Below are 15,571 nucleotides of genomic sequence, written 5' to 3'. Positions count from 1 at the left end.
CCAGACCTGGGGGTGTTGAGGGGAGTCTGGAGGGCCAGGGTGGAGACAGAGGCGCGGGACAGCTGGCCTGTGTCCCCACACTGGGCCCGGGGCCCAGCCGGAGGGGCGGGGGCCTGGCCACTCGGGCCTTGGCTGGGGCCGGATTTTTGGCTGGGCTGCAGGGCCCTCCCTCCCGCTTCCTCTCCCGAGGGCTGTCCTGGCAGAGGCCCCCCTCGCACTTTCTGGCGGGAACAGGGCCAGCAGTGAGGGAACAGCTACAGAGGGAAAGCAGGAGAGAGATGAAGGAACTCTGTGTGTGTGTATGTGTGTGTGTGTGTGTGTGCGTGTGCGCGTGAGTGTGTTTTAAGGAAAAAAGCCCACAGTCCAGTCCAGTCAGACCCAGCCTGGGAGGCTTGTGAGCCGGGCCTTTCGTAATTGCCCCCCTCCCCGCGGCCCCCTCCCCCAGGCCTCCCCCTTCTCCCGCCCTCTCGCCCGCCCTCTCTCCCTCCCTCCTTCCCTCTCAGCCGACGAGGCAGCAATTACGCTTTGGGGATAAAACGAGGCGCAGAGAGCGGGCTGGGGCATTTCTCCCCGAGATGGCGGGTCTGAGAACTGCAGCCCTGCGGCCCGGAGTCCTCCTGCTCCTGCTGTCCATCGTCCACCCCTCGCAGCCTGGAGGTAGGCCTCACCCTGCCCCCCGGGGCTCGCCGGCAGCCCCAGGGCCTCCCGGCCAGGTGGCCGGACTGACAGACCAGAGGGCGCCCTTCATCCCGCCGTCCTCCAGGGGGTCCCTCAGCCACTGGATCCTCAGAACGGCCCCTCCCGGGAGCCAGCCCGTGCAGAGGAGGAACCTGTCACACAGACACCCCGAGACTCAGGATGGTCCCAACCGTGTCCAGGTTCTGCCGCTCCGACAGGGCTGAGGACCCCTGCTCTGTCCTGGGAGCTCCGCCAGTGTGGGGGGTGGGGGTGTGGGGGGGTCTGGAGCACACACTGGGGAAGGGCCGGTGGGGGGTCCCGGTGGGTCATGGGGCACTGGCGGTTTGCACACCTGTGAACCCAGCAGGGTTGCGCACATGCCCTGAGGGCAGGGGACCTGGGTTGGAGGCCAGCTCAGCTGCGGTGAGCTGTGTGACCTCAACAGGTTCCTTGTCCCCTGGGAAGCCAGGACCCCCCTCTGAGGAAGGTCAGAGTCAAGTTGATTACGGGGCTGTGGGTTGGAAAGCCTCTGCCGTGGTCTGTCCCTGGTGAGGAGGGCTGGGACATCTGAGCATCTCTGTGTGTGTGTGTGTGTGTGTGTGTGTGTGTGTGTGTGTGTTGAGGTGGGGGTTGAAGGGTATGTGACAGTGCCTGTTAGCATGTGCAAAAGTCTGCCACCTGACAGGCATGTACACGTGGGAAATATGGTCTCCAGGTGTGGATTGTCACTGTGCATGTGACTCTGTGTGTGTGTGTGTGTGTGTGTATGTGGTACAGAACACAAATGAGGATCAGGGAAGCTGGGGAAGGTATTTATCTGGCAGAGGGAGGGTGGCCAGTAGCAGAGGCTAGAGGGGACCTCGGAGCAGTCCTGTACGTGCTCTCTGTTGCAGGCCACAAGGGTGCCCTCTGTGGGGCCACTGCACACCTCGAAGGACCCTAGGAGTGGCTCCCAGGGGGCCCCCGAAGGTGCTTCTGGCCACAGGAAGAGAGGAGTGCAGACACTTGAGCCATGTGGTGGGGTGGCCTGGGTGGGGTCAGCTTTCCGTGGGAGTCCTCCTCGCCTTAGGAACCAGACCCTCAGTGGGGCCGGCGTCGGGGGACACAGGATGGAACAGGGCCAGGCCAGAGGGCCGGAGTAAGGGGCTGGGGCTGCAGGAACTGTTTCCGTGAGATTGACCAGCCAGACAGAACCCCAGAGAGCAGAGGCTTCCTGCACAGAGGTCAGCTCCCAGGCCTGGATTGGGGGGCGGGCAGGGGGGAACACGCACACCATTGGTTGGGCCCCGCAGGGGGAGCGAGACAATCCCAGAGGACCAGCCACCCCAGCGCCGAGAGCAGCAGCTCTGGGCCCTCCTGAGCCTCCTCCCGGCTCCCGCAGGTGTGGCTCCCGAACACCCATCTCTCCAGACAGTGCCACCAGCTATGTAGCGTGGCAATTAATCCCCTCAAAAACCCTAAGAGTTGAGCCTATGACCTTCTTTTACAAATAGGGAAATGGAAGCTCAGACAGCCAAAGGCAGCTCTGAGGGGGTTAACACCGGCCAAAGGGGGTTAACACCAGCCAGTTCTCTGCCAAAGGGTGATGGGTGGATGCAGGGCACCGGGCGACGCTTGGGAAAGCCCACGCCCGAGACTGAGTCCTCTAGAGTGGGCACACCCTAGAGCAGGTGCCCTCAGTGACACTACCATGCCTCGACCGCCCTGCTTCTTTTCTTGCACATAAGTCTCAGCTCTGGCCCACGTGGTAGACCAGCTAGGTCCCAGGAAGGAGGACGTGAATCCATGCCATCTGTTGGGGGTTTTGCCCAGGGACTACCAAAATCTAAAGAGGTCGTGGTGTGGAAAGGGGTGTGGAAAGGGCCGTACGTCTACACACACACAGAACCGCCCTCCTGGCTCTCCTGGGGAGCCCAGCTTCCCCCCACCCTCCATTGAGAGGATATCACCCCCACGAGTTCCCCAGCCCCCAAAGAAACATATTGTCAGTGGAGGGGGCTCCCCAGAAAAACTGGTGGCAAGGGGTGTCTAGACCCACTCAGGATAGCTCCAAAGTAGCTTTGAGGACCAGCTGTCCCAAACCCCTATGCCATTTATAAAGGGAGAGAGAGAGGGAAGAATTAAATCAGACAGAGTTCTGTCTCCCAGGACCCAGAAATAATATCAGCCTTTCTTTTTCTGATTTCGGAACTAAGGATGATTTAGTACAGGGCTTGTCAGCCCCTGGCTGAATATTAGACTTAACTGGGGAACTTTAAACAATTCGAATGCCAGGGTCCCACCCAAGAATTCCTGCTTTCTTTGGTCTGAGGAGGAAACTGGACGTGGAGGTTTTGTAAAAACTGTCCAGGTAACTCCGATGAGCCTCTGGGGCCAAGGACCTCCGGCTGAGCTAATCCTGCTCTCCGCATTTGCTGGGGCCAAGGCAGGAGGTCAGACGTGCCCAGGGGAGGGAGGGGACAGAGTCCCACACTAGAGGACGGATTGTTTTTGAAAAGCCCTTGGCAGGCTTTCTCCCTGCAAACAATAAACAGCTTCGTGCGGACTGATCCGCTCCCCTGTCAGCCCCCTGGACTTGGGCTTGGCAGAGCCCCTTGCCAAGGCCTGCTGGCCCCATGCTCATTCCGGAACAGCCTTCTCCACATCTCTGAACCTGAAGCCCGGGGGCCCAGGCAGAAGGCCCTGTGTGTGACTGGGGTCAGCTGTGGGTCCCCGGCCAGGCGCCTCATCTCCCTGGCGCTTGATTTCCCTGGCTGCAAATGAGGGAAAACATCCCTGCTGCATTTATCTCCTAGGCACAGTGGGAGGCGTCAGCCACGGAACATCTGCAAACATCAAATAGGGGGACTGTGGGGATGTGAATTGCTAAAGCGGTAGATCTTCGTATTCGGACGCACTTATTCGGGCTGATTGACTTTTATAATCAGTGCCCGGTTTTAAGGTTTAACTTTCCCTCTCACTACTCACCCCCACGTTCTGTCTCCTGGGCACAGCAGGCGTGAGTGATGGAGGAAGCAGCTAGGAACGGGGCGGGGAAGGCCCGGAAGAGTCCCAGGAAATCCAGGAAGGCTTCATAGCAGAAGAGGCCTTTGAGTTAGACCTTGAAAGAATGGTCAGCGTTTGAGGGGCTGACTGTGGATGAGAGATGAGCCTGGGCCCAGGGGGCCCTGAGAGGCAGAATTGGAGAGACGGAGGGGCAAATTCTATCTCAGCAGAAAGAAGACCTCTCTGCAGGTAGGGCTGACGGTGTCGGGAGGGGGTGACTTTCCTGTCACTGGAGGCGTGTGAGCAGAAGCCCAGGGGGGCGGGGGAGGGAGGGATGTTTACGGAAGGAGTTTCCACCCAGGCCAAGAAGACTGTTACGATCTCGGAGAGTCTAGGATCCGGATTCTAAGACGCAAGAGACAAGTTCCACCCTGGGCTAGCCCGCGAAACAAGCCAAACCCACATAAAACAAGACAAGCATATGCTCCAAGCCAGCTGCTTTGGGCCAGCTGAGCAGTGAGAGCCACAGGCCCAGAGAAGGCAGGAAGGGAAGAATTTGAGCTCAGTCTTGGAGGAAGGGCAAGACTGGGGAGCAGAGAGGCATCCTGGCAGGAGGATGTGCTCTTGCCAAGGAGGTAAGAAGGAGGGCGACCAGCTGGAGCACGAAATGAGGCCACTGCCTTTTTGAAGGCCCCTGACCGACTCCTGTCGTCATCTGTTCTCACCTCCCCTGCACTTGCCCGGAGCAGGCAGGGCGGGGATCCTTCGCACCCCTCTGAACCTTCTCTATTTCCTCAGCTCAAAATGAGGGTCCAAATCTCTAGCCCCCTCCAGGCCATCGTGGTCCAGGCACAGAGCTTGGCGCTGTTGGGATCTGAATCCTGGGGGTGGGGGACGGGGGAGACCTGGGGAGGGCCAGGAGGGCTGCAGGGAGACGGGCAGCCACTGGGGAGAGAGGAGGCAGAGGATGGGGGGGGGGGGGGAGCAGATCCTGGGCAGAGGAAGTAGGGGTTCAGCCGGGACGAGGTAGGGAGACTCCCGGGCTGGTAGGGGATGGAATAGGCTGGACTGAGACCCACAGGCAGCATCCTCCCCTCAACCTAATTCCCCCATGCTTTATTAAATACCTACTGCATACCTGGCCGCAGGCCAGGTACGGTGCAGCAAAGCAGAGACAAAGGCTGACCATCTTTTCCTTTTTTTTTTTTTTTTGCAATTACTGTAGCCCAGAGCCAGGGCAGGACACATCTCTTATTTGAACCACTTGACATTTGACAATTTGCAAAAGCCTTGCAGAGCAGAGGTTATCTGCCCTGCATTTCTTTAAAGGAAACTCGGGCTCAGAGGGGTTAAGTGACTGGCCCAAGGGCACACAGACGGGAAGCAGTGGCACAGCCCGAGGCCAGATGGGTCTGTCCGGAGCCCAGTGCTCTGTCCGCCACCCCCCACCCCCACGCTGCTCCTGCCCTCTGTCCTGGAGCTGGAGAGCAAAGAGGTGGGGAGAGGGGCACGATCAGGAGGGAGAGACAGGGAGAGAAAGGGGAGGAGGGGGAGGGGTGTGGCTCTGGGGCTTCAGCACCCGATGACGGTGACCTGCTGGGCTGTCGCTGGAGGTGACGGGGCTGTGGGGCCAACAAGCCCAGCGTGCAGCATCGTCAGGCCACGGAGGCCAGACATCTGCCGTGAGGCCTCTGGACACACGACAGTACTGCCCCACACCGTCCCCCGACCCCGCCCGCGACCCTTTCAGCAGGGTGGTGCCGGGGCCCCGGCTGGGGCATCGGCCAGGCAGCTCACGAAGCTGGGGCCACTGTGGTGGTGGAGTCAGGGCCCGGTCTGCCCCCGGATCGTCTGTTGCCATGACCACGCTCGGGCCCGGTCTGGGGCCCAGCGCCACGGCGTTCCCCAGCGAGAGCTTCGCGGGTCCGTGGGGAGTGAACTCGTGATCTTGGCTGGGCAGACAGCCCCTGGCCTGGCCGGTGAATTAACTTTTCCTTAGGAAACTATTCACTTTGCTCATTCATGGTGTCCCCCTCTGGGCCCCGGCGCCTCCCAAGACAGCCCGGTGTCAGACGGCCAGAACCCCACCCAGCCATCGCTGCCCAGTGGCTGAGGACGCTGACCTCACGCCATCCTATCAGTGTGGGAATGGCTGCATTTTTGCTAGCAGCAGCCACATCTCCTTAGGGCTCACTGTCGTAGCCCAGCCTGCCCTCCCACGGCTCTGGGCCCTGCTCAAGCTGCTTACGGCTGGAGAGGGTTGACCGCCCAGCAGAAGGCGGACAGCCCCCAGCCCCGGGGCCGGACCCTCTCTGGGGGCGGAGGGGAGAAGAAGCAGGTAACACCGTGCAAAACACCGTGCTCAGAGGGAAGGTCTGGGTTTATGCCCAGACTCCACTCTTCCCAGCTGTGTGTCCCTGGGCGCACCTCTTAACCTCTCTGAGCCCGATTTCACATCTGTTAAAATGAAAATCGTAATCTCTGCCCTTCCAACCTCACGGGGGCCATTCTGAGAAGCATGAATGAGAAAATGCTTTGTAAACATAAATTGCTTCGGCCAGCGTATCTTTCTTTGTAGATGTGCAACATCATCATTATCATCTGCATTATTATTGTTACTGTGCTTTTATTGGTTCTGGCTGATGGAGGGTTCTACCTACTCACTTCCAGGGGTTCCAGGGGCTGTTCCCGGTGGAGTTCCCGGAGGCGTCTACTACCCAGGTAACGTACAGGAAACTTCCGTGTGCTCGGGGAAGGCAGGTCCTGATTAGTTTGTAAGAAACGCACGGTGTGACAATGTGGAAGGGGAGACATTGGCACGCCTACCAAAGTGGACCCACAAGCCCCTCCTACCTTCAAAAGCAGTCCGCGTGACACTTTCACAAGCACTCAGAGCATAAATTTTCTGAAAGTTGAAAGACGATGCTTGCGAGGCTGTAGGAAAGTGGGCGCCTTCAGGCACCCCTGCCTTTCAAGCCCTTAACCCCGGTCTTGGGAATCCACGCAAAGGAAATAACTGAAAAGCAGAGAGAGATCCCGAAGACGGTCCATCGGAGGGTTATTTGCAAAGACGTAAAACCATAAGCCCGCCTGACTGAAGGGAGTGATCAAGGACACTCTGAAATAACACCCAGCTACTCAAAAGTATGAGTGCGCTACCTGCACAACCGTATGGCGAAATGTTCTTCAAGTGCAAACAACAGAAAAGCAGCATTGGGGACTGGGAACGCCCCCAAAAGATAATGATAAACAGTAGAATGTGTTGCAGCTGTGGCATGGGGTGGGGGGGTGAGGGGGCGCGTTTTCTTTGAATGTGGAAAAAGGCATCATGCTTTAAAGTAGATTGAAAAACCGAAGGTAACGCTTTCAATACTGAAAAAGTAATTTGAGAGGCGCTTCTGGGAGGTACACGCCTGGAGGTGTAGGAAGAGAGGTGCCCGGAAAGGATGGGGAAGCCCAGTACCCTTCCCCTACACCTTGCCCTCTTCCATCTCGCTGTTCCTGGGTTACGTCCTTTTATAATAAACTAGAGATCTAGTGGGGAAAAAAAAAAAGGCAGTTGAGTGTTCAGAACTGATATGAAGGTGAGGGCAGCCTCGGACACTCCCAGACACTGGCGGGCACCAGGCTGTTGGCCCAGTGGGAAACTGAGGCTCACGGAGCTTAAGGCTGGCCCGGCATCATGCGGCTAGGCAGTGAGGGACTTGACTGTGGGTCAGTGGGCAGCTTTCTGGCTGGCTAAAAAGAGAGCGCTCCATGAGTGAGAATGCCGTTGGCATTCTGATGGTTCATTCTCTCTCTCTCTCTCTCTCTCTCTCTCCCTCTCAACGCAGGGGCTGGTCTCGGAGGTCTGGGAGGAGGAGGTAAGCTCAGAAACCAAACTTGGTTCTCACTGATAGGGTCTGGCTGTGACTCTGGCCCAACCGGGTCCCCAGGTCCCAGAACCCCAGAAGGCCTCAGCATCAAGGGCCCCTCAGTTTATGGACGGAGTGTCCAGTGCTGGGGGAGAGAGCCCACCAGCCTCCCGGGCCCCTCCCCTGCCCTCTTTCCTGTTTCTTTTGATCTTCAGTAACACCCCTGCAAGGCCTACCGGGTGGGTATCACCTTTCCCTTCTGGGGCTGAGAAACTGAGTCTGAGAGGGGGTACGCCATGAATCCGGTCAGCTTCCTACCCGCACATCCAGACACCGGGCTCCCAGCAGCTCCCTGTCCAAAGGGTGGGGGGACCATTCCCTGACAGCCCCCTTCTAGAACCCGGGGAGTGAGAAGCCCCAGTGCCCCGAGGAAGATAAACAGTAGATAAATGGTGGCGTGGGGCTCTCTATACATTATCACCTCTTTCCCTCTGCAGCTCTGGGGCCAGGAGGCAAACCACCCAAGCCAGGTAAGACCCCGAGGCCTCGGGGCATGGCGAGAGGGCTGGGAGCACGTGAGGGGAGGGCCCACAGAGTGGTGGACCCAGTGAGGCGGGAGGGAGATAAGCAGGCTGGGGCCAGACCCCCGGGCTTCTAAGGAGCAGGCGGCTGGCGGCCGCTCCAGGTCTCCCCCGTGTGAGGAGTGCCTCGCATCTACCCTGCAAAACGCCTGTGTGCCCAGCTGCCTGGAGAGTCCCCTGGGCACAGGGTCTCAGAAACAGCCCCAGGGGCAAAGGTAGGGACTGACGTTCCAGGGGCCACCAAGCCTGTGAATGTCAGTCTGGCGCTCAGACGGTAGGCTCCAGACTCCATCTGGATGGTCCCCTGACCCCAGACGGAGCTTTCTCTAACGCCAGGCCAAGGCCCTAGACATTTCTGACCTCCGTGACAATCGGAGTCCTTATCTGACCACAGACTGAACCCCGACCCTAAGCCCCAGATGAGCTCCCTTCCCGACCAGGCCCCTTCCGGCAGTGTCTAGACCTTGGAGGTTTCCAGTAAGAGGAGCTGGTTAGATCTGTCCAGGCCTTGCCCGTGGGGCCCGGATCTGCCACCGAGGTCCGCCATCAGCTCAAACAACACACCCCCAGGAAAGGGGGAGGGAGGGTCCCTCCGGGAAGCCCTTAGACAAGCAGCAGGTGGAGGAAGCGGTGTCTCAGTCCAGATTTATGGCGCCGTCGGCATGAGATTCTCCACATGTGGCCTTGGCGCCCCCGGCTCCGCGTCTCCCTGGCTCTGAAGCCGGAGGCTCCGGGACAGTTTGGATGTCCAACGACTCTTACGAAATCCTGATGCTCAATGATCCAAGTGCAAATGAATCTACGGGACCCAGATCCCTCTTCCCTGCAAGCCCATCTGGGTTGTGAAATTCCAGGGCCGGGCCAGGCGAGAAAGAGGCAGGACAGCAGGAATCTTGGGCAAGGGGTGTCCTGGGGTCTGGAAGGGTCTGCGAGTCCGGGAGACTTTGTGCTTCACTGCTTATCCGGCCAGAACCCGTGTCCTGTCTCCCTTGGAGGGGCGACCCTCACAGGGTCTCCGGTGGCGGAGAGGACACAAAGGCGTGGACGCAGGACTTGGCTTAGCCCGGAAAACCCAAGCAGTGGGGTTCGTGACAGCAAAGCTGGAGGGGCATGGGGGATGGGCTGACCCCAGTGTCAGCACGACCAGAGGGAAGACAGGGGCGGCTGCATACAGAGTCCCATAATGGATGGGCGCTGGAGTGAGTGGGTGAGACTTAGTGGGGACTCTGAAAGAACTTCCAGCTCAGGGCAAAGGAGTAAGACCAAAAGGGGAGTCAGGATATCTCCCTCTGACGAGAAGGGGCTGGGGGACACCCACTGGGTGCCCTGGCAGGTTGCACACACTAGGTGCTTTCTGCTCACCAGCCCACTGGTCCCAGGAAGGTCGGGGACACACTGGCCATTCTATAGTCTCCGAGAGGTGAGGTGACTTGCTTCCTCACACGCAGAGTAGGTGGGGGCAGCAGAGTTTGAGGCCGGGGCTCTTGGACTCTGGAAGAGACAGGGTTGGGCCGGCCAGGCCCCTTGGCTCCCGGCTACGGTCAGCTCCTCACCAATTTCCTCCTTTCCAGGGGCCGGACTCCTGGGGGCGTTTGGACCAGGTGAGTCTACAGGAAGGAGGGCCAGCAGGGGTGGGGCTGGTCGTGCTGAGGTGGCCCTGGGATCAGGCAGCTGGCGGGGGAGCCTGGGAAAAGGACAGATGGCTGCCCAGAGGTTGCCAGGCCACCCTCACAGGCCCCAGCTCCTTCCCACTTCCTGTTGGGTCCCCATCTTCTCTTCCCAGCCCTTCTGTGGTCAGGAAAAGCCTGAGCGTGTTCCCTGCCCTATTGGAGCTCAGGAAATGGGCCCAGCTTGAGAGGAGCCCCTGACAGTCCTGGGAAGTGAACCCAGAACACCCCAGGCCCGCCCTGACCCACACCGCACCTGCCCGGAAGGGAGAGGGGCCGCGGTTAGAGACCCACCTTACAGAGGGGCCAGCTGCGTCTCAGGCACGGTCAGCTCACACAAGGAGGAGATGGGGGAAAGGGGAGACCACACCCCATGAAAGCCAGGTAGACCCTCCAGGGCTCAGCAGCCCCCCATGTCTGGGATCTGTCCCCAGAGAAGGCTGCCCCTGGGCTCAGGATAGCCAAGACTGGAGCTTGCAGGAAAGATTCTCACAGAATTGGAAACAAACCTGGCACGGTTGTGAACTCCAACCTGATTGCCCATCGGTCCTGGCCAAAGCCATGGAATGTCTCCTGGAGGGGGAGAAGGAGCAATTGGGCCCAGATGTGGGAAGGAGAGAGCCAAAGGGACCCATTCGGCTTCTCATAAACATTTTAGCATCCGTCTACAAGCAAGGAGGCTCCTGGACAGCAGGGGCGGCTGGATGGACAGATATACAGATGGTGGGAGACAGAAGGGGTTCCAGATACAGGGCAGGAAGATTGGGCTGAGCCAGGGGACTCCCTGCAAGGAAGCAGTACAGGCCTGGGGTTGGGGGCTGATAGTAGGAACAGAGCAGGGCCTGGCCCGGGGCGGGGGGGGGGGGGGGGGTTCCTGCTAGCAGACTGCTCAGCCCCAGCCCCCCCCCCCGGCCCAAAAGCCCTGCTGGGTGCCCCTTTATCTGGCAGGCCTTTTAGGGGAAGCACGGTGTGGCTTAGGGGTGTTATGGGGGGTCAGTACAATCGTGCCTACATAGCACACAGTAGCTGGTCACTGAATGGTAGCTGCCATTTTATCAGGATCGGTCCCCAAGTCCCAACGCTTGGTACTTGCCATGGGGGACCTGTCATAAGCCCTGCTTGGGTCCAGCTTAGGGGCCTGAGCGCCCCACACTGACCACAGCACTGCCTGGTTCCCGATCACCCTCCATGAGACCCTTCCCACGCCAGGCCTGGGAATGATGCCCGCACACCAGCCTCTCCTCTCCTCACCTCGCTCTGTCTCCTTCTCCCCCTGCAGGGGCTGGTGGGCTTGAGGGAGCTGGCCCCGGGGCAGGTGAGTGTTGACATCCAGGCAGTGTGCGCATCTGGGGGCCAGAGCCAAGCCCAGGGCATCTGTTCGGCGTGGAGGGCTGTTGGGGTCCAGGGACGCAGGCCAGGCCTATCCTGGGTGCCAGCATGGGGGGGGAGGGTGAGACCACCTGTGCTGAGCGTCTGTCCAGGGCACGAGTGGGTCACAGCTGGGTGCTGGGTGAGAGCAGGACAGAAGCCCCAGGGGCCAATGGAGCCCAGAGGAGTCGTTCAAGTCAGAAGGGCTCCAGGAAGGCTTTCTGGAGGAGGGGAGGATGGCGGTTTGACCCAAAAAGATCCCCATAATTTCGCAAGGCTGAGCAGAGCAGCCTGGGCATATGTTGTTCTCCGACGCCGAACCTGGTCCTGGCCCAGGGGCCACTGCTTGGTGTGAAAGTCCTGCAGAGAGCCGAAAAACCGCCTGAAATGTGCCTCCCAGGAGGGACAGGGCCCGGTGGGCTGGGGCTCAGGGCCTCACCAGGTCCTCCCCTCGGCAGGGCTCGGGGCCTTTCCTGCAGGCACCTACCCGGGGGCTCTGGTGCCCGGCGGAGTGGCAGGTGCTGCCGCGGCCTATAAAGCAGCTGCCAAGGCTGGTGAGTGTCACTCCTGGGGACGCGCCTTAGGCCCTCTGGCCTCTGTGGGCTCACAACTTTGCAAAGCACCTTTCCTGGAAGGCAGGCGGGAGGGCGGAATTCTCACCTCTAATCCACTGGGGCTCGGGGAGGCAGCCGGCTGTGCCCAAGTCCCCAAGTAAGGCGGAGGCAGGGCCAGACCGTAATGGGGGGGCGTTCCGCTGGCAGCCCGGGGCCCTCCCGCGTCCCACTATTCCTTGCATGACCCCTTGCCTCCCCCTGTCCCGGCTCCGTAGGCGCTGGGCTTGGCGGCGTCGGTGGCATCGGCGGGGTCGGCGGCTTAGGAGTGTCTACAGGTATGGCGGTGAGCCCTGAGTCGGCCAGGTGAGGGCTGCAGGCCTGGGGGGAGCCCACTGTGATGCGGCCCGTCCCATGCCAGGTGCAGTGGTGCCTCAGCCTGGAGCTGGAGTCGGAGTCGGAGTCGGAGGGAAGCCTGGGAAAGTGCCCGGTCAGTGTGCTGTCCCCGGGGCTGTCCCTGGGGGGGGGGGGCAGAGGGCGGGGAGGGCAGAGGCCCCCACCTGCACACCGCACAGGAAGGGCCGCAGTAGGTGGGGAAACCAGCTAGGCCCGCATCTGGTGCCTCGTCCGAAACCTGGGAGACGGGCCCTGGCCCGCCTTCCGGGCCGTTCTTCCAGCTCTTAGAGCAGGAGACCTCAGAGACAGGCTCTGTGGCAGGCATTCAGATGACAGCTGGGGCACCGGGGCTCAGGAGGGACAGTCAGCTCAGAAGGGCCTGTCACGGCAGAGCAGGGCTGAGCCCCAGGCACTCGGACTCCCCATCTGGTGCTCGTTCCTCTGCCCCAAGCCCTTGAGGAAGTGACTTCAGGTTGAACAAAAGGCTGCCTGAGTCCACACAGCAGGGAGGGAACATCTGGAAGCTGTTAGCCCAGAGGTGGGCTGAGACGGCCATGTAAACAGGCTCCAGGAGACAAGATGAATCCACACACAGAAGGGTTTGCGGATGATTTCCGAAACTCGTGGGAGGGCTGCGGCCACTGCACATGTGTCCCTGGCTATGCCCTCTGGGCCCTGGGAGGCTGGCCCGGGAGCCCCGGAGCCGCTTGGGAGAGAAGGAGTGGGGAGGGGTCCCCAGAGGCCAGGCTGCTGCTCATGGCCCAAACCTTCCCTTCTGGCCGCAGGTGTGGGCCTGCCAGGTGTCTACCCAGGTGGAGTGCTCCCAGGCACAGGTGAGGGCAAGAAGAAGAAAGGGACCCTAGAGCAAGGAGAGCAGCTTCTGGCAGCCTCCCAGGTGGCCCGTCACCTCCCCACAAGCCAGGGCCACCGGCTGGGCCCTGACCAGCCCTGTCTCCCTAAGCGTCAAAGCTCAGGCCTGGCCATCTTTCCCCACAAAGTCTGGTCAGCGTCACACACACCCCCCCACCCCGCCCCAAACCCTGACCCTCGGCCCAAACCCAGACCCTCGTCACAGCCCGAGAAGGGCCCCCCGAGGACACACCAAGTCCCAGTGTGGCCAGCCGTTTCCCAAAAGCTGTGAGTCACCAGGGGGCCCGCCCAGCACATCCGCCCCGCCGGAGACCCCTCAGAGCTGCCCTCTCGCCCTCCTTTCCCTGCCAGGGCCTGGCCACCCCACCCAACATGTGACCTCCTGAATTCCCCCAAAAGCCCAAATTCAGCCTGCTCGGAGGGATTTGCTGACAGAGTGGCCCTCCCCCTGTCCCTCCGGCTGAGGTGGCCCAGCCCCAGTGGAGACATGAGTGGTAGAACCACCAGATGCTGGCAAACAGAGAGTTCCCAGCCACGGCAGATGGCCACTTCCTGTTTGGTGTGGCCGCACCTCCAGCGAGAGCCCCCGAGGGGCGCAGGCTTGCTGCCTCGAGCAGGGTTTAACTGTCTGCCTTCTCTGGGGACGATGTGCTGCTTGGCTGGAAATTAACTCCAATAACTGAGGCGCGGGCTCAAGAGGCTAGGAAATGGGGTGCAAACTCAGGTCTTCTGACCTTGGGTCAGACGGGGAAGGAGAGTCACCACCCCCACGTGCCCCTATCACCACCTGAGCCATGCCTGTCGCTGACAGTCAGCACAGAAGGTCAGCTGTGTGACCCGAGGGAGGTGTGGGTGTCTGCGAGGCCTGCCTTCCCACCCTCACCGCCAGCTCCCTCCCTTTGCCCCCATAGGAGCTCGGTTCCCGGGTGTGGGGGTGCTCCCCGGGGTTCCCACCGGAACAGGAGTCAAGGCCAAGACCCCAGGTATGCGGCCAGCGGTCTGGGAGCCCATGGTGGGAATCTCCACCCACCCTCAGGCCTCTCCGGCCAGGAGTGGGGGTGGGGAGGGGGACCCTGGGCTCAGGGCCCTCTGGACGGGCACCTCCTGGGCTCCAGTCCTGGTACAACTGGCCAAGATGGGTAGCACCCCTCTCAGAAATCCTACAGTGTGTGTGAGGGCAGCCTGGGCCGGGAGATCTGGGCAGAACTGGCCGTGCTCTGGTCAGCCCGCCCCTCAGTGCCTCCTGGCCCCCGTTACTGGTCCCCATGGCGGCAGGGCCCCACTGACGGCTCCTTGTCATTGCTCGTTGCAGGCGGAGGCGGAGCTTTTGCTGGAATCCCAGGTGAGGCCAAACTGGGTGTCCCCAGGTGGGCGGGCAGGCCAGCAGAGGAGCCAGCCAGGCAGGGAGGGGCGGGGCCACCCGGAATCCCCTGGAGGCCTGTCCACTTTCCCTCATGCCTCCTGCCCCAGGCCTCGGACGGACTTCAGCACAGCACGCTGCTCCCCCCACCCAACCCCTCTGTCCAAGCAGCAGCCAGATGAGCCCAGAAACCCCACCAGTCTGTGCCAAATGCTGTGAGAGCTGCAGGCCCCAACTCACGGCTCGAGACGAGCCCCAGGAGGGAGAGCGCCCGGCAGTTTCCCGGGAGGAAGTGACCCAGCACTGAGCCGACCACTGATCAGCTGCTCCCACGGAGCAGAAAGTCAAGTGTGAGGCTGAGGGCTGAGCAGGCCTGCTGGCCCACATTGCTGGGACCTGAGTCTGCTCTCCTTGTTCCCACAGGAGTTGGACCCTTTGGGGGCCAGCAGCCTGGAGTCCCGCTGGGGTACCCCATCAAGGCTCCCAAGCTGCCAGGTAAGTCAGAAGGATGATTCAAGAGGTGCCACTCACTGGGCCTCACTTACATGCACACATATGTTTACACACGTGCACATGTGGGCACAGGTACAGAGACCCATAGCCCTGATGGGAAGCGATCTGTGTTGATGGAAAGAAACACCCTTCGATGGAAAGACCCCTCCGATGTCAGCCCCCACCCCCGCAATCAGCTCAGACAATGAGATGGTTCCTGTTGGGAGGTTAATAATCAGGAAGATACTAGGATTCTAAGGCCATGGCAGGCCCTGGATTTGTGGGGGGAGCGCTGTTGTTCCATCATCCCCTGGAGCAGGGATCCCTTTCCCTCCTCCACCGAGGGCATCTGCACTCCCGAGAGCGTCTGTGCGCAGCGCAGGACCTTTGGTGCGCGTAGGGAGGTCTCAGGCCTCAGTACCTGTGGGGGTAGGTCCGTCTACCCAGGCAGTGGGGGCCCAGCACAGGACTGCCACGGAGCAGCCCCTAAGCCCACGCTGCCCTCTCTTCAGGTGGCTACGGACTGCCCTACAGCACTGGGAAACTGCCCTATGGTGAGTAAGACCCTCCTAAACGGATGGGCTTCTAGTGCTTTCCAGCTGCAGGGTCTTAGCAAGGACCTATTCCACTAGGAGAGCAGCCACCTGGGGATGGAACAAAGTCTTGGAAAAGGAATTCCCTAACAAGGGAACACAGATCTTGGACTCAGGCAGCCTGGTTCTCAATTCTGGTCCTCACACTTAGCCCCAGGCCTTGGGTAAACCGGTTT

At 60.7% G+C, this 15,571-nt stretch overlaps 1 protein-coding gene across 12 annotated transcripts in view; it reads left to right on the top strand.

Moving 5' to 3' along the window:
- Positions 1 to 262: 262 nt before the first annotated feature.
- The window catches only part of ELN (elastin), a 31,155-nt gene continuing 15,846 nt past the window's right edge, over positions 263 to 15,571 (top strand). For 2 of the 12 annotated variants that reach the window (XM_027041920.2, XM_053213062.1), the window contains exons 1-13: positions 264 to 657; positions 6,334 to 6,384; positions 7,497 to 7,526; positions 8,015 to 8,047; positions 9,670 to 9,699; positions 11,592 to 11,687; positions 11,963 to 12,022; positions 12,106 to 12,174; positions 12,866 to 12,913; positions 13,862 to 13,933; positions 14,263 to 14,292; positions 14,734 to 14,805; positions 15,315 to 15,356. In XM_027041920.2, the coding sequence (XP_026897721.2) occupies positions 576 to 657; positions 6,334 to 6,384; positions 7,497 to 7,526; positions 8,015 to 8,047; positions 9,670 to 9,699; positions 11,592 to 11,687; positions 11,963 to 12,022; positions 12,106 to 12,174; positions 12,866 to 12,913; positions 13,862 to 13,933; positions 14,263 to 14,292; positions 14,734 to 14,805; positions 15,315 to 15,356 (715 nt within the window). In that variant the 5' untranslated portion in view covers positions 264 to 575. Of the gene's footprint in view, positions 658 to 6,333; positions 6,385 to 7,496; positions 7,527 to 8,014; positions 8,048 to 9,669; positions 9,700 to 11,591; positions 11,688 to 11,962; positions 12,023 to 12,105; positions 12,175 to 12,865; positions 12,914 to 13,861; positions 13,934 to 14,262; positions 14,293 to 14,733; positions 14,806 to 15,314; positions 15,357 to 15,571 lie in introns of all 12 variants that reach the window. The other 10 variants (XM_027041923.2, XM_027041918.2, XM_027041919.2 and 7 more) reach the window with 10 other exon arrangements.

Source organism: Acinonyx jubatus, chromosome E3, assembly GCF_027475565.1.
Source record: "Acinonyx jubatus isolate Ajub_Pintada_27869175 chromosome E3, VMU_Ajub_asm_v1.0, whole genome shotgun sequence".
NCBI classification, from domain to species: Eukaryota; Metazoa; Chordata; class Mammalia; order Carnivora; family Felidae; genus Acinonyx; species Acinonyx jubatus.
This window is presented reverse-complemented; position numbering and strand designations above follow the sequence as displayed.